Source organism: Gorilla gorilla, chromosome 20 (genome assembly GCF_029281585.2).
Source record: "Gorilla gorilla gorilla isolate KB3781 chromosome 20, NHGRI_mGorGor1-v2.1_pri, whole genome shotgun sequence".
Lineage (NCBI taxonomy): Eukaryota > Metazoa > Chordata > Mammalia > Primates > Hominidae > Gorilla > Gorilla gorilla.
The window spans coordinates 48672010-48690573 of NC_073244.2; the positions used below are offsets into that span (position 1 = coordinate 48672010).

The 18564-nt window shown below is 45.0% G+C and overlaps 1 protein-coding gene across 11 annotated transcripts in view; it reads right to left on the reverse strand.

Moving 5' to 3' along the window:
* LOC101127631 (zinc finger protein 569-like) overlaps positions 1-17249 on the reverse strand; it is a 28640-nt gene extending 11391 nt beyond the window's left edge. The window contains exons 1-7 of one of the 11 annotated variants that reach the window (XM_055369208.2): positions 16295-17037; positions 12238-12285; positions 11991-12032; positions 10898-10935; positions 10207-10264; positions 9538-9678; positions 9200-9320 (exon numbers count right to left, since the gene is read on the reverse strand). In XM_055369208.2, coding sequence (XP_055225183.1) covers positions 9200-9320; positions 9538-9552 — 136 coding nt within the window. In that variant the 5' untranslated portion in view covers positions 9553-9678; positions 10207-10264; positions 10898-10935; ... (1 more) ...; positions 12238-12285; positions 16295-17037. Of the gene's footprint in view, positions 1-4747; positions 5883-7892; positions 9679-10206; positions 10265-10897; positions 10936-11990; positions 12033-12237; positions 12286-16294 lie in introns of those variants that run through there. The other 10 variants (XM_055369209.2, XM_055369206.2, XR_008673760.2 and 7 more) reach the window with 10 other exon arrangements.
* Between the last annotated feature and the right edge of the window lie 1315 nt (positions 17250-18564).

An 18564-nucleotide genomic window follows, 5' to 3' on the forward strand; every position in this document is an offset into this window, starting at 1 on the left:
CCAATGGACTTGTTCGATGCAGGGCTGCCACAAGCCTTCAATTTATAAAAAATGCAACATTTGCCAAGCACAATAAAATAAAGCATAATAACATGAGATATGCCTGTATAAATGCATGAGGAAGAATCATTGAGAAAACAGAAAGGGATAAAAGTTTACCAGCAGAACCAAGGAAATAATTGGAAGAGAAAAAGAAAACCACCATTGAAATGAAGAATATTATGGTGCGGGGGGAATAGAACTTTCACCATTAGAATTACGGTACAGCAACGTCACACTGCAAAACAAGGTAATGGATAAGACAGACATTCTGATGCATCACTGGGTCTATAGGACATAGCACAAACCTGCAAGAATACCTCTCTACCCACCTATCCCACACAAAAAATAAACAATAGGAAAACAAGCAACTGTTAGCTAAAATCAGAGAACACTACAAATAATTTCATACCAAAACATTTGAAAATACAGATGAAACAAATTTTCAAATATAATAGATGATCCTGGAATATCAATGTGTGGTAACTTTTTACAGATACAGAGGAAATTTTAATATTTATGGAAGTTACTTTGTCAACTCTGAAAATTTGAAGACTAGAATTAAGTGGGTAATTTCATGGAAAAATACAACCTATTATCAAAAACTAATGCCAAAAGACAAAAATATATTTACATACACATAGGATAGTTATAAAAGGAAAAATGAAAAGAGTTGTCAAGGAAACTTCCCTCAGAAATACACAAGGTCCAAATAGTTCAACAGGTAACATCTACCAAATCTTCAAGGGAGTTTTAACACTAATGCTATATAAATGCTCTAGAGCATGAAGGAAAGCTTCCAAATTCTATTTATAAAACCAGTCTAACATTGACATTAAAAACTTTAAAAGTATAAACAATTATTTAAATTCATAGCAAACATAAGAGGATGAGTCATTATTGAGAACTATCTAAACATAATTGACCCATATACATTTTTAAAATTGTGATAATCTCCTATAGGAACAGATTGTTTTAACTACATGAATATTTTAAAAAGTCGAGGTGGCAAAAAAGTACTTCAACGAGGAATAATCTCTTTGGGAAAAAAACACAAGAAAAACATATGACAGATGATTTGCCAATCAGCTCAATATGTTAAGAGTTCATACAAATTAAGAACTCGACAGAAACAAGGGCAAAGGATACCAACTGTTTATTAAAACAAAGAAATATAGATTGGAAACATGAAAAAATGCTTGCCTTCACTCATCATAAAGGAAATGTAAATTCAAACTATAATTAGCTACCATTTTTCACCTATCAGATTGGCAACGATTTTTTTAAACGCTAACAGACTACACTGGTTGAAGGTACTGGTGGAAATATAAATTATTACAGTCTCTTTGGAGCGCAAAAATGACTTTATAAAATTCAAAATACGTGTATATGGACATATATACGTATGTGTATATATGTATATGTGGGTATAGATGCACACCTACATTACATACACTTGCATATGTACATGACAAATATATCAGAAAATGGGAGCTACCAAAAAATCAGCACTGACTTAAAACTTTTATTGAAATAAAGGGTGGTAGTGATTATTGAAGTATGAGAGTAAAACCTAAAAATACAGTGGGAAGTATGACTGTACGATATTTCAGACATTTAGAATGGAAGAAAGAAGAGAAAGTAAGGGACTATAAATGTCAGTAGGTTTGATTTAACAACTGCAAATTAGTGAATGTATGCAAAAAGAAAGGATCCTGTATATGAGGGTGGACAGTACTCCCGAAGGTGCTAATAATAGAATGATTATCAAAGTAAGCCTGGAAACTTATTAGGAAAGGTTGGTATCTAGCACACAGGTAAGAAAGCCAACCAGATCTCTAAGTTCTGAGGAAAGAAATTAAGAATGGTATCTAGGAATGACATCTTAGGTTTATAAAAGAGTTTGCATCAATGGTCACTTTTGCACTACAAAAGTGTACATCAGGCCAGGCGCGGTGGCTCACGCCTGTAATCTCAGCACTTTGGGAGGCCGAGGCGGGAGGATCACTTGAGGTCAGGAGTTCAAGACCAGCCTGGCCAACACAGTGAAACCCCATCCCTACTAAAAATACCAAAAAATTAGCCAGGCATGGTGGCGCATGCCTATAGTCCCAGCTACTCGGGAGGCTGAGGCATGAGAATCGTTTGAACCCAGGAGCCAGAGGTTGCAGTGAGCCAAGATTGCACCACTGCACTCCAGCCTGGGCGACAGAGTAAGACTCTATCTCAAAACAAACAAACAAAAAAAAGCCGGGCATGGTGGCTCATGCCTGTAATCCCAACACTTTGGGAGGCCAAGGCGGGCAGATCACGAGGTCAGGCGATCAAGACCATCCTGGCTAACATGGTGAAACCCTGTCTTTACTAAAAATACAAAAAATTAGTAGGGTGTGGTGGCACGTGCCTGTAGTCCCAGCCATCAGGAGGCTGAGGCAGGAAAATCACTTGAACCTGGGAGGTGGGGGATGCAGTGAGCCGAGATCGCGCCACTGTACTCCAGCCTGGTGACAGAGTGAGACTCTGTCTCACACACACACACACACACAAAAGGTCTACATGCTTTCTGAAAATATATATATATTTTTTGAGACAAGGTCTCACTCCATTGCCTAGGCTAGAGTGCAGTGCTGTGATCATGGCTTACTGTAGCCTCAACCTCCTAGGCTCAAGTGATCCTCCCACCTCAGCCTTCTAAGCAGCTGGGATCACAAGCGTATGCCACGACACGTGGCACACAGGCGGACCTGTGCTCGTCACAGTGTGCAATCATGACGCGTCATAGTTAAAATACTTCAGATCTAAACCTGTAGAATGAGGCTACCTCAGTTCCAAATATATCAGCTTAAAAGTAGTGGCAAATATATCAGCTTAAAAGGAGTGGCAAAAGAGCAAGAAGTTGGCCAGGCATGGTGGCTCACGCCTGTAATCCCAGCACTTTGGGAGGCCAAGGTGGGCGGATCACCTGAGGTCGGGAGTTCGAGACCAGCCTGGCCAACATTGCGAAACCCCATCTCTATTAAAAATACAAAAATTAGCTGGGCGTGGTGTCCACTGCCTGTAATCCCAGCTACTTGGGAGGGTGAGGCAGGAGAATCGCTTGAACCCAGGAGGCAGAAGTTGCAGTGAGCCAAGATTGTGCCATTGCACTCCAGCCTTGGCAACAAGAGCGAGACTCTCAAAAAAAAAAAAAAAAAAAAAAAGCAAGGAGTTATTAGCTCTATACACTTTTTTTTTTTTTGAGACAGAGTCTCACTCTGTCACCCAGGCTGGAGTGCAGTGGTGCCATCTCGGCTCACTGCAAGCTCCGCCTCCCAGGTTCACGCCATTCTCCTGTCTCAGCCTCCCGAGTAGCTGGGACTACAGGCGCCTGCCACCTCGCCTGGCTAATTTTTTTGTATTTTTAGTAGAGATCGGGTTTCACCATGTTAGCCAGGATGGTCTCGATCTCCTGACCTCGTGATCCACCCGCCTCAGCCTCCCAAAGTGCTGGGATTACAGGTGTGAGCCACCACGCCCAGCCAAGCTCTATATACGTTTATAGAAGAAACTTCTAATTTGAAAAACTCAAAGTTTTAAGTAACAATGATCACAAAAGGGGAAGAACAAACTTCCAGAATCTTGGGGACAGAGGGTGGTGTGGTGGGAAGAGAGGGAATTACTCTGTCACCAATGAGTCAAAAAAGTTATTAAAGATTAATTTTAAATGAATAAAACTAAAAACCAAGACTTACAGAATGAGACTAAAACCATGGCTGGAGGAAAACTTTTAGCCTGAAAGTAGCCTATGACTTAGAAATGAAGGCAGAAAACTAAGGAGTAAGCAGTTACCCTTCAGGTTAGAAAACCAACAGAATAACCGGAAATGAGAGAGGGAAGAAATAATCAGATGGGGCTGAGATGGGGGCTTATGGGGATGAAGGAGGCAGGAAGAGCACGTTAAGTCTGTGCATAAAGTCACTCCCTAAGGACAGTCCCTGAGAGGAAAGTGGGTGCACAAGGATCAGGCTAGGTGTAAAAGGTGACAGGCAACCCTGGAGGGTACATTCAAGGGTTGACAGTGGCTAAGAAAACAGGAGAGAAAGTCAAGTGTTGAGCCTTTCCTCTCCCTAGCATGGAAGACATCAGGAGCTGATGAGTGAAAGTGATAAACACCATTCTCATCACAAAAAAAAGTCAAGTATTTGAGGTAATGGATAGGATAATTTGACTTAAACATTCCACACTGTATGGAAAAATCATAACATCATTTTGTACCCCATAAATATATACAATTTAAAAGACAGGTAAAAATCAGAAAAAAAATTGAAAAAAATATTCTTTATTTATCAAACATATAAAATTTATGGAGTACAATCTAATTCATCAATGTATTTTTTTTTTTAATGGTAAGTCAATAAACACAGGAAACGGTCCCTTGAGAGGCAGAGAAGGAAAATGGGCACAATCTGCCCTTAGAAAGACACAGCATTTAAATCCACGCATGTGAGAATTCCAGGATTCAAGACTAGGGGTCAAAACACAGCCTGGTTTATCACCTATAGCCACAGGATGGCACCAACACCCACTGCTCCAGCCTGAGCTGGCCAGAGAGAGAGGGCATCCAGGAAAAGCTGGAACCTCCCAGAAGGCCTGAGACCTGCAGGTACCACACTGAAGTCCACTGAAGAGGAGGGCCCGATGTGAGGGGGAAAAAACCACTGAGAAAACATAATATTTGTGTATTTTTAATAAGACATTTAATACGTGTTCAGGTAGAAGTAGGTACAATGACAGAAAATAAGGTAGAGGAATGTGCTAGACACCACAGATACGTAATGATGGACAATAAATGACATGATGTGGAGAGTTCACCCACACATGCAGACTTCATATGTTCACATACACATTTATCTGCATGCATCACCCAGTACAGACAAACTGCACTTACACTGTGAAGTCAACGAGGAGATAAAGTAAAAATCAAATACTTATGGAGAGAGTCAGTCTCTCCATTTAGTGGGAAACCCTTCAGAACACGCGCACAGCATCTCCCCTCCCTTCTGAATACCATCCACAGCCTGCAGCACTAGATGGCAAATCACAGCCTGGGCCACCCTTCCCAGAATGTCACAAACATGGACATGCGGACCACAGAATTCACCAGATACCCAAGCTGGGTGGTGCGAGGCTCTGAAAGACATGCTTCAAATAAGAGGGACTAGAAAACTCCTCAAGGGAGCAACAGGGATCAGGGATTCCAGGAGGATCCAGGGGCCTGTGCAAAGAGCAAGCAGTGAGCAGACGTGTGTGTCAGTGATTCGGTGGCATGAACTCAACACCAACTAATACAGCAGCTCACATTTCTGTGTGCATCAGACTCACCTGGGGACTTGTTAAATACAGGTTGTTGGGTCTCACTCCTAGAGTTCCTTCTTCAGTATTCTGGGGAGCAGCCTGTGAATCTGTATTTCCAGCATGATTTTCAGGTGCTACTGATACTATTGGTCCAAGGGCCACACTATGATCTAATTTAACATCAGATTAGGGGAGGAACTAAGGAGCAAAGAAGCAACAGAACAGACCTGAACCCTGTACGGGCTTCTATGTAAACTCCTCAAACATAAAAGCCTTCAAGACATTCAAAGAGCATTTACAGCATCATGTCTACAAATACAAGGCACCACGCAGGGAGTGCTCCATCAAGTAGAGAGAAGAGCCCACTGAGTGTCCCTGTCTTTGTTTGTGTTGCTATAACAGAATACCACAGACTGGGTGATTTATAAGGGTTCACTTGGTTTATGGTTCTGAACACTGGGAAAGTGAGGGGCCTGCATCTGGTGAAGGTCTTGCTGTGTTGTCCTATGCTGGAAGGTAGAAGGGCAAGAGAGTGACCACATGTGAGAGGGAGAAGGGGAAAGACAGAAAGGGAGGAAGCCAACCTCATCCTTTTATCAGGAACCCCCTCCCAAGATAACTAACCCACTCTAGCTTCATCCATTCATGAGGGCAGAGCCTTCATGACCTAATCACCTCTTAAAGGTTCCACTGATCAACACTGTTGCATTAGGGGTTGAGTTTCCAACACATGAACTTTGGGGAACACATTCAAACCACAGCAGTCCTCATGTAAACCTTCCAGAAAATCTGTGTGCCTGGCACTCTGGAATCCCTCTTTTCCACCCTTTCTCTTTTTTTCTTTTTTTCAGACAGAGTTTTGCTTTTGTTAACCAGGTTGGAGTGCAATGGTGCGATCTTGGCTCACTGCAGTCTCCACCTCCCAGTTCAAGCGATTCTCCTGCCTCAGTCTCCCAAATAGCTGGGGTTACACGCATGCGCCACCACACCCAGCTAATTTTGTATTTTTAGTAAAGATGGGGTTTCTCCGTGTTGGTCAGGCTGGTCTTGAACTCCTGACCTCAGGTGATCCGCCCGCCTTGGCCTCCCAAAGTGCTGAGATTACAGGCATGAGCCACCGCACCTGGTCTTTCCACCCCTTCTCACTGCAACTCTAACATTGTGTTCCCTCATCATTTTCCATTCGAGCACAGGAAAGAACACAATCACAACACCCATTTCTTATGAACCTTTCTGACATTAAAATAATTCTATCACTCACATAGAAATTTGTAAAAATAAATTTTCATTTTTGATATGAGCGAATATGATTTTTTTTTTTTTTTGAGGAGTTTTGCTCTGTGGGCCAGGCTGGAGTGAAGTGGCGAGATCACGGCTCACTGCAACCTCTGCCTCCGGGTTCAAGCGATTCTCCTGCCTCAGCCTCCCAAGTAGCTGGGATTACAGGCCTGCACCACTACACGAATAATTTTGTATTTTTAGTAGAGACGGGGTTTTGCCATGTTGGCCAGGATGGTCTCAAACCCCTGACCTCAGGTGATCTGCCCGCCTCGGCCTCCCAAAGTGCTGGGATAACAGGTATGAGCCACTATGCCCGCCCCTGAATATGAAATTCTGTATTAGTTTAATGAAATCTCTAAAATATATAGAAAATAAAAATAATTACCAAAAATGTTCAATGATGCAAAGCAACACACAGTGAGATATTACATCCTAAAACATATAGACCTAAATATGTTATTTAAAAATCAAGCAGAAACATAAGGGGCTCTATACACACCTTTTGAAATAAGTTTCCTGGCCAGGGAAAGTGGCTCACGCCTGTAATACGAGCATTCTGGGAGGCCGAGGTGGGCGGATCACCTGAGGTCAGGAGTTCAAAACCAGCCTGGCCAACATGGTGAAACTCTGTCTCTACTAAAAATACAAAAATTAGCTGGGCATGGTGGTGGGCACCTGTAATCCCAGCTACTCGAGAGGCTGAGGCAGGGAGAACTGCTTGAACCCAGGAGGCAGAGGTTGCAGGGATCCGAGACGTGCCATTGTACTCCAGCCTGGGAGACAGAGCAAGACTTCATCTCAAAAAAAAAAAATTATAATAATAAAATAAAATAAGCTGTCTAGGTTGTGCATGGTGGCCCACCCGTGTAATCCCAGCACTTTGGGAGGCTGAGGCGGGCAGATCACTTGAGGTCAAGAGTTCAAGACCAGGCTAGCCAAAATGGCAAAACTCTGTCTCTACTAAAAAGACAAAAATTAGCCAGGCATGGTGGTGCACATCTGTAATCCCAGGTACTCGGGAGGCTGAGGCAGGAGAATCACTTGAATCTGGAAGGCAGAGTTTGTAGTGAGATGAGATCACGCCACTGCACTCCAGTCTGGGTGACAGAGCGAGACTACGACTCAAAAAAAAAAAAAAAAAAAAAAAAAGCTTTCTAATTTAACTTTAGAACTAATTTGAAATTCTTTCAAGAAAGAGGTACTCAAAAAACATGAAAAGTATGTGAGTCACTAATGTGTCAAAGAAAACAATCATTCTTGTATTGCAAATAAATACCCAACCAAGACAAAAAGGCACGTCACATGTTATGGGAAAAGACTCAAATGAGGGTGAGAGGAAAACCGTGACCCTTGAACGTAAGACAGAAAAAAATCAGGCAGGATGTTAAGGAATTGGAAATAATTCTCCATATTAAAGGATTACAAGAGACAGGAAGAGAGGAGAGAGGGACACGATAGTCACACACTGCAGGGGTGTGGGGTAGATGGGAATAAAGGAGGCAGAGAGAGCAGTGGGGATGTACATAAAATCACCCTCCAGAGCTGTGCTGTCCAATAAGGCAGGCACTTGCCACATGTGGCTGCTGAGCACTTGAAAGATGGCTAGTCCAACCTGAGAAATGCTGTAAGTGGAAAACACATTTTAAAAAAATTCTGAATACTCAGTATAAAAAAAAGAATGGGCCAGTGTGGTGGCTCACATCTGTAATCCCAGCACTTTGGACGGCCAGGACGGGAGGACTGCTTGAGCCAGGAGTTTGAGACCGGTCTGGGCAACATAGCAAGACCTCATCTCTTCAGAAAAAAAAAATCAGGCCAAGTGCAGTGGCTCACGCGTGTAATCCCAGCACTTTGGGAGGCCAAGGTGGGTGGATCACTTGAGCTCTGGAGTTCAAGACCAGCCTGGACAACATGCTGAAACCCTGTCTTAACAAAAAAATACAAAAATTATTCAGGTGTGGTGGCACATGTTTGTGGTCCCAGCTACTTGGGAGGCTGAGGTGGGAGGATCATTTCGGCAGTGGAGATCGAGGCTGCAGTGAGTCAAGATTGTGCCACTGCACTCCACCCCGGCTGACAGAGTGAGACCCAGCCTTTAAAAAAAAATATTAGTGTGGCATGGTGGTGTGTGCCTGTAGTCCGAACTACTTGGAAGGCTGAGGTAGGAGGATCTCTTGAGCCCAGGAGTTTGAGACTGCAGTGAGCTATGCTGGTGCCACTGCATTCCACCCTGGGCAACAAAGCAAGACCCTGTCTCAAAAAAAAAAAAGTAAATGATCTCATTAATAATTTTTATTTTGATAAGATGTTGAAGTGATATTTTGGATAATGCTAACATTTTAGGTGAAATAAAACATTAATTTCACCTGTTTCTTTTTAACTTTTCTAAAGTGACTACTAGAAAATCTAAAATGACGTATGTGTCTGGCATTGTATTTCTATTGGAAAGCACTGCTCTGGAGAGAAATGGTCTCTAGGGAGGCAGAAACATGAGAAACACAAGAGAGGTGGATGGAGGGAAGCGACAGACACATCTGGTGGGTACCTTCGGGTGCTGACAGCAGGAACCCAGGAGATTCGGGTGTGGACGGGCCCCCATCTATGCACAGCAGGAGAGTAGCATGGCTGACACTAGGGGTGCTGAGCCGACATACAGAACTATTCAGCTTTATAAAAATGTGAAAAACATACCGCTAAGTCACTGACATTCCACAGAACAAATCATAATAGAAATGAAAAAACAGCCGGGCACAGTGGCTCAGGCCTATAATCCCAGCACTTTGAGAGGCTGAGGTGGGCAGATCACGAGGTCAGGAGATCCAGACCATCCTGGCTAACACGGTGAAACCCCGTTTCCACTAAAAACACAAAAACAAAATTAACCAGGTGTGGTAGCATGAGCCTGTAGTCCCAACTACTCCAGGGGCCGAGGTGGGAGAATGTTGTGAACCCGGAAGGCAGAGCTTGCAGTGAGCAGAGATCGCCATACTACACTCCAGCCTGGGCAACAGAGCGAGACTCTGTCTGAAAAAAAAAAAGAGAGAGAGGTTCAATCTTGATGGAAAATATAAAACACTTCTTCACGAACATTAAAGAAAATTCTAACAACCAAAACGTTTGGAATTAGGGTAACTGAAATGGCAGTTTAATCCTCCTGAAGGAATTTTAATTTCTCACTAACAGCACTTTAACGTTAGGGGTAGAAAATTATTTTTTATAGCGTTTCACAAGCATTAAAGCTAAAAATCCAAAATCATGTTTTTCTCTGACAGGAACTCCTCCTCAAAACAGAAGAAGCCTGTGAGACTTTAACCTGGAAACTACTCAGGGAATCTGGAATATTCCTTCCAGGGATATCTGCAGTTGAAACCTGGCAGTAATTTTAAAAAACCCAGACAACTCTTGGGGTATGGTTGGAGCCTGAGGTCTACAGATGGGTCATTTTATATGCTGAGGTCTGAACAAGATGATTTTAACCCCTTAAAATAATGGAAACAAAATAAAACAGAATAAATTGGAAGACAACACAGGAGAGTGGTTTAAAGGGCCTACTTGCTGTGTTTCCTCTGGTCTTCAGGTCTCCTCACTGCGGCGGGATCCAGGCGCAGCTCTAGACCAAGAAATGGGAGGATTTTAGAGTGACTGGTGATTTCTCTATCATCTGCAGTTAGTAAACATTCTCCGCAGTTTATGCAAAAAGTAACAAAACCACTGCAGATGACAAACACTAGGTAACACATACACTATCTCCCACCTACCCACAAGCTCAACAATTTTAAACTGTTAGGATCACTGGCTCTAATCACCATGACATGAGGTCACCACCAAACTATCAAGCGCTAAACAGACAGAATGTTTCCACTCCTAATCCACTGTGTGGAGAAGCACAGAGCTTACCCACTGGGGCGCTGCATCAGAAGAGACGCACACGCACCGGGGTGCGCATTTGAATGGAGCGATCAAACCACCATCCCCACAGCTCCTCTGCTCACGGGCACTGCAGTCTGTGGCCTCATGTCCTTTGGGGGACACAGTGGGAAGGTAACCCACATTTCAGTGACACCATCAAGAAAGAGACACTGTGGCACTTTCCCCTGATTTCTCAGGGGCCTTTTCTCTTTTCCCTTTGGGTTACATGTAGACTTCCCTACTGTCCACCTGACCACTCTCGTGCAGCCCAAAACCATAGCTTAAGTCATCAGCTACGCCTTTCTTGGTGTAACTATTGAAAGATGAGCCTTACCTGTTCAATCTCTAGAGAGATTTGTTCCAAATCTGGACCTAGAAGAATAAATAAACAAGATTTGCCTGAGTAGGTTTGGCTTCTTCCTTCTTGGGGAAAGCCCTTAAGAAATATCAGCCCCTTGGCCAGGTGCCCACCTGTAATCCCAGCACTCTGGGAGGCCTAGGCGGGCGGATCACCTGAGGTCAGGAGTTCGAGACCAGCCTGGCCAACACGATGAAACCCCGTCTCCACTAAAAATATAAAAAAATTAGCCGGGTGTGGTGGTGGGCACCTGTAATCCCAGCTACTCTGGAGGCTGAGGCAAGAGAATTGCTTGAACCCAGGAGACGGAGATTGCAGTGAGCCAACATGGTGCCACAGAACTCCAGCCTGGGAAACAGAGTGAGACTCTGTTTCAAAAAAAAAAAGGAAATATCAGACCGTTTGCCCAACAACTCCTTGTGACCCTCCTTTAGGAACACAGGGAAAATCCCCCCGGCTCCACACACTATAGCGCAGGACAGACCCACAGAGAACAAGACCCAAGAGAACCCACCATAATACAAACTCAGGGCGGGGTTTCCACCATCAAATGTTCAAGCTTGCAGTGGGTGGGGGAGGGTAGTGGGTCCTGAGCTCCAGATTTTCGTGGAGGTGGGAGGTGGGCATTAGGCTTTGGACACATGTAGGCCCAAATTACATCTGTGCAAACTCACACACAATGAAGATTACACCAGATCGGGTGAGATGGTTTAGAAATGACAGAAAGCAGAGGAAGAGGCTGAAAATATGGACTTCCCTGTAAACTGTGAGGACAGTAAATGCCAGCAACACCCCAGGAGGTGTTTACAGCTGCATTTCTTCAATTAACAGGGCAAAATTAGAGCAGCAACAACCAGACAAGGGCCAGGCACTTCCCCTGGGGCAACTGATGTAAACCTGGAAATCAGCCACCCTGGGTGTCACCATTTCATGATGAATCAAATATACAGAGAAGTTCACTGATGGGTTCAGCATCAGAAAGCTAATAAATAAAGCCAGAGCCCCAGGCATATATTGAATGCTCATTGACTGAAAATCAACCTCACTGGATAAGTGCAAAGAAACTCACTTTCCACATCCCTTACGGTATCCTCTCTGGTGGGTATTTGCTCTGTAAATTACATACAACGGAAGAAAAAGAAGAAAATGAAAACTCAGGAAAGTAAACACACTTCTAAGTTCATGAATAGTAAAATATGAAAATATCCCTGAGAATCTATGAGAATATCCAAAGAAAATGCAAAATAGGAGGGTAAAAAGGCCATTTGGCAAAGCCTACAAAATGAGTCCAAAATATGGTTCACAAGGAAACTTACCTTCCAACGCATCCAAAACAGAAGAACAGCAAAAGAAGCTCCTGATTCCTATTGAGGTGAGAATATCAGCACAAACAGAAGGAAATCAGGCCAAAAAAAAAGTTACAGGCCAATTTAAATGAGAAACTCCTGCCCTGACCAATAAACCACAGCAAACACTGTGCATTTCAAACACTAGGGGACGTGGGTGGGGGTGAGCCTGTTCTGTGCAGGACCGTTCTAACATACGGGAGAGTCTTTGACCCCTCCTCAGAATAATGCCATATACTACCAAAAACACAATTCACAGAATTTCAAAGGAGACCAATTACTTAGAAATGCAGCTATCAGGATGCTTTAATTTTTTCTGACATATTAATAGGCATGTTGCTGTGGTAGTTTCAAAAAATGGCTCAACATTTCTTGCCACTCCTCCCTTTGAGAGACAGAATCGATGTCCTCTCTCCCCGATCCTGGGTGGATTTGCTGTGCTACCTCATAAAAGACCACTCAGCATCTGACCTGGAGCCCTGTGCCTCCTAAGAATTCTGACTACCCTGAGGCTGCCAGGTGAAAGGGATGGCCTGCCCCTCCACACCTGAGGGTGTTTCTTGTCGGGTGGGACGGGAAACTGAGAAAAGAAAGAGACACAGAGACAAAGTATAGAGAAAGAAAAGTGGGCCCAGGGGACTGGCGCTCAGCATACCGAGGACCCATGCTGGCACTGGTCTCTGAGTTCCCTCAGTATTTATTGATCATTATCTCTACCATCTCGGAGAGGGGGATGTGGCAGGACAATAGGGTAATAGTGGGGAGAGGGTCAGCAGGAAAACATGTGAATATCTCTGTGTCATAAATAAGGTTAAGTAAAAGGTGCTGTGCTTTGATGTGCACATACATAAAAATCTTGGTGCATTAAAGAGCAGTTAATCGGGTTTTACACAGAGACATTCCATTGCCCAGGGACGAGCAGGAGACAGATGCCTTCCTCTTATCTGAAGTGCAAAGAGGCCTTCCTCTTTTACTAATCCTCCTCAGCACGGACCCTTTACAGGTGTCGGGCTGGGGGAAGGTCAGGTCTTTTCCTTCCCACGGGGCCATATTTCAGACTATCACAAGGGGAGAAACCTTGGACAATACCTGGCTTTCCTAGGCAGAGGTCCCTGCGGCCTTACACAGTGTTTTGTGTCTCTGGGTACTTGAGATTAGGGAGTGGTGATGACTTTTAACAAGCATGCTGCCTTCAAGCATTTGTTTAACAAAGCACATCCTGCATAGCCCTAAATCCATTAAACCTTGAGTCGACAGAGCACGTTTCTGGGAGCACAGGGTTGGGGGTAGGGTTACAGATTAACAGCATCTCAAGGCAGAAGAATTTTTCTTAGTACAGAACAAAATGGAGTCTCTTATGTCTACTTCTTTCTACACAAACACAGTAACAGTCTGATCCCTCTTTCTTTTCCCCACAGCAGGCTGTAAGGAAGTCAAGGCCATATGGAAACACTACATGTAGGGACTCAGTCCCAGCTGAGCCCCCTCTTCCAACATCCCAAGCCAGGTATCAGATGTGAAGGAACAAGCCTCCAAACGGTTCCAGACCCCAGCTGTTGAGTCTTCTGTGCTGAGGCCAGACATCATGGAACAGAGACAAGTGGGCTACCCTTGTGCCATGTCTGAAATCCTGACTATAAGCATGAGAATCCACAAACATAATAAAATGATGGCTTGAGCCACTAAATTTTGGTGTAATTCCTGACATAGTAATAGTGTCTGTAACAGCCACTTTAACACATTAAGTAACAATAGCAAGTAGCAAGTCATCACTGGGAAGTGTTATTTGGAATTGTCATTGGGAAGCAGTGACAACCATGAAGGCTATTTGGAGATGCTGTCACATGACATAAAAACTGCTGTGGTCTGACCGCTAATAATGCCCCATACCCAAGGGGTCTACAGCCTGTATTCAAGATGGAAGGAAACACTATATTTTGGCTAGAGGTATGTGAAAATTTCATTCATGGGCCCTTCTCATGGGCCCTAAACTTGGCTGATGGAACTGCGGGTAATAAACTCAGAGTTATGGCCGGGTGCGGTGGTTTACGCTTGTAATCCCAGCACTTTGGGAGGCCGAGGCGGGTGGATTACGAAGTCAGGAGATCGAGACCGCGGTGAAACCCCATCTCTACTGAAAATACAGAAAATTAGCTGGGCCTGGTGGCGGGTGCCTGTAGTCCCAGCTACTGGGAGAGGCTGAGGCAGGAGAATAGCGTGACCCCAGGAGGCGGAGCTTGCAGTGAGCTGAGATCACACCACTACACTCCAACCTGGGTGACAGAGCGAGACTCCGTCTCAAAAAAACATAAATAAATAAAATAAACTCTGAGTTAGAGGGAGTCAAAGGAATCAAGGCTGCTCATGAAAGAGCTGAGGTTACCAACTCAAGTGTAGACAAGAGAAGAGAGAGAGGAAAAAAATGGTTGCTCAGCAGGGAGGTCAGAGGGATAGCCGGTCTTAGTTTCCAGACATCCAGGAAAAGGACACCCATCTGAGTAATGGATTGAGGGTCAGTATTAAGATATGGAGAAATATCAAGGAGAAACATTAGTGGCTAATGCTGGACATTTCCACAGCTCTCACATAACCACAAAAACATAGCTTAATTTTAGTAACAATGTCAGAAGCAGAGGGGAGCTGAGAATCAAGAATAAGGCCCATGAACAATGTGGGGGCTATTTTATGAAGCACCGAATCTTCACACTTCATGAAGATAGAGACCTGCCGCCTATAGGTGTCTCATTCACACTATGAAATAAATACTACGAAAGTAAGAGATCCACCAATTAACATTTTAAAGGATTTAGGAGATAGTGTCATTACCATTTTTATTTTATATATATATATATATGCCAGCTGCAGTGGAGCACACCTGTAATCCCAGCACTTTGGGAGGCCCAGGCGGGCGGATCACCCGAGCTCGGGAGTTCGAAACCAGCTTGACCAACATGAAGAAACCCAATCTCTACTAAAAATACAAAATTAGCCAGGCATGGTGGTGCATGCCTATAATCCCAGCTACTCGTGAGGCTGAGGCAGGAGAATAGCTTGAACCCGGGAGGCGGAGGTTGCAGTGAGCCAAGATCACACCATTGCACTCCAGCCTGGGCAACAAGAGCGAAACTCCGTCTCAAAAAAAAAAAAAAAAAAAAAATCAAAACCAGCATTACAGTTCATAAAGGAAATCCCAAAACCTCCTTAACTGGTTGCTTCTTTCACAAAAGTTACTCTACATACGTGCCCCAAAAACTAGATTTCAAAGACATTGGGGAAAATACTACTACTAAGATATCAAAACCAGGAACTTACTTCCTTTAAAACAATTCCAAACTAACTCGCTGTGCCTTTCACAGAAGTTTTCCACAAGAAATTGATTTTATAAGCTGGGCGCGGTGGCTCACACCTGTAATCCCAGCACTTTGGGAGGCAGAGGCGGGAGGATCACGAGGTCAGGAGATAGAGACCATCCTGACTAACACACACAGTGAAACCCCCTCTCTACTACAAATACAAAAAATTAGCGGGACGTGGTGGCGGGCGCCTGTAGTCCCAGCTACTCGGGAGGCTGAGGCAGGAGAATGGCGTGAACCCAGGAGACACAGCTTGCAGTGACTCGAGATCACGCCACTGCACTCCAGCCTGGGCGACAGAGCGAGACTCTGTCTCAAAAAAAAAAAAAAAAAGAAAGAAAACAAATATGATTTCATAAAGCCTGAGAAGTTGCTGCTGTTAGGACAACCACCAAAACTAAAAATTGGTTTAATTAGCAACAACAACAAAATGCCATTTTAACTGGCTGTCCTTATCAGAGACAGTCCACTAAATAATACAACTGGCAAAAAGTGAGATTTTTTTAAAGGTTGGGGTGCTTTATTATAAACATAATATAAACTAGTAATGTATTTTATTTAATAAACTTCAACCTGCCGATCACTCCCTCCCTTCGAGGCGTTCTGCAACAAAACACCTACCTAGAAATAAAAGGGCATTTTACCAGAGTGGGCTGAAAAAGTCCCGTTTTTACCTTTAATCTTGAGACAATACGTGTCAGAGGTCAGGAGACTACATCAGAGCCAGTGCGGGCGCCCACGAGTCCGGTGGACGGATGGGGAAGGGCCGGGACGCAGCCAGTCCTAGTTCCCGCCGTGGCGATGGCCGATTTCTCAGCCGCCGACGCTGAAGGCCAGGACTCCACGCTGCTGACCCTCCAGCGTCCCACGTCCGGTAGGCGCTTGGCCGAACAGCCCAAGACTGCGGAATCACACTGGCCACTGTGCACTTGGACGCCATCCGCAGACCCAGCCTGTGCCGGGCTTCCGGAAACGGGAGGGCGGGCTTCCGGAAACGACGACCAATGGGAAACGCGATCAGATGTTAGTAGGCGGACAGTCTGTTTCCAGGCAACACAAAAGGAAGGGACGCTCTCAGTTAGCCTCAAATAGACGGAGCTTTCAGTCAATGGATGTGCAGGTTCGCTCCACATTAGCCAATAAGAAGCGCTTGGGGCTGACCCGCCTACATGCGCAGCAAAAACTTTCTTGCGCATTTCAGCGCTGGAACGACTACCCGCTGCGCCAAACCAAAACTTTGCAGTAACAGTTGATGCTGTTTCCTGCACTTTGGTGGAGATTTGCACCAGGCGCTGGAGACCGTCCCACCTGGCCAATGCCCACCTCCCGGTGAACACCGAGACCCAACTTTGTGCACCGCCAGTCTTGTTATCAAAAAACAGGCTAGTGCCAGGCGCGGTGGCTCAAGCTTGTAATCCCAACACTTTGGGAGGCGGAGGCGGGCGGATCACGAGGTCAGGAGATCGAGACCACGGTGAAACCCCGTCTCTACTGAAAATACAAAAAATTAGCCGGGCGTGGTGGCGGGCGCCTGTAGTCCCAGCTACTCGGAGAGGCTGAGGCAGGAGAATGGCGTGAACCCGGGAGGAGGAGCTTGCAGTGAGCAGAGATCGCGCCAATGCACTCCAGCCTGAGCGACAGAGCGAGACTCCGTCTCAAAAAAAAAAAAAAAAAACATGTTAGTAAATTATAAAAAATAAAATAAAGGAAATGTAGCCGGGCGTGGTGGCGTGCGCCTGTAATCCCATCTACCCCGGAGGCTGATGCAGGAGAATCGTTTGAACCCGGGAGGTGGAGATTGCAGTGAGCCGAGATCGCGCCACTCCCCTCCACCCTGGGCGGCAAGACCGAAACTCCGTCTGAAAATAATAAAATAAAAGGAAATGGGGCCGGGCGCGGTGGCTCACGCCTGTAGTTCCAGCACTTTGGGAGGCCGAGGCGGGCAGATTACTTGAGGTCAGGAGTTCGAGACCAGTCCGGCGGCCAACATGACGAAACCTCCGTCTGTACTAAAAATACAAAAATTAGCCAGGCGTGGTGGCGGGCGCCTGTAATCCCGGCTACTCAGGAGTCAGAGGCACAAGAATCGCTTGAACCCGGGAGGCGGAGGTTGCAGTGAGCCGAGATCGCGCCCCTGCGCTCCAGCCTGGGCGACCGAGTGAGACTCCGTCTTAAAATAAAATAGGCCGGGCGCAGTGGCTCACGCCTGTAATCCCAGCACTTTGGGAGGCCGAGGCGGGTGGATTGCCTGAGCTCTGGAGTTCGAGACCATCCTGGGCAACATGGTGAAACTCCGTCTCTACTAAAAAAACAAAAATTAGCCGGGCGTGGTGGCACATGCCTGTAATCCTAGCTACTTGGGAGGCTGAGGCAGGAGAATCGTTTGAACCCGGGAGGGGGAGGTTGCAGTGAGCCGAGATCGCGATATTGCACTCCAGCCTGGGCGAGAGGATCGAAACTCCGTCTCAAAAAAAAAAAATAAATAAACAAATAAATAAATATAAAGGAAATGGACAAAGGAAACACAAATGCATGAAATCAAACAAATGCTTTCTCTGACGGACTCCGTCTTTGCAAAACTGAACCTAGGACAATGTGCACGCTTCTAACTAGCAAGTCCGGAGGACAGAGCGGGCAGGGAGCGTGAACTTGCTTTTCTGTAATTTAATTGACTTGTCAGTAAAGTCATTGTTTGCAGGCATTTTCAGTGTTCTGTAGTGGGCTTTAGTTCCGATCACAGTGTGGCAGGCCAGGTTTCCATTAGCAACCAGAACAGTTTCCACTAACCCTTTACTATAATTTTGATGAATGCATAAGTTAAACGTTGAAGAAATGGAGAAACTGGTGCCTGAGTATCAGGGATGGAATGCGAAAACGAACCCATTAAGACCCTGCCTTGGTCTTCTCAGACCCTAAAGTCTGATCGAATAATAATAGCATTCTT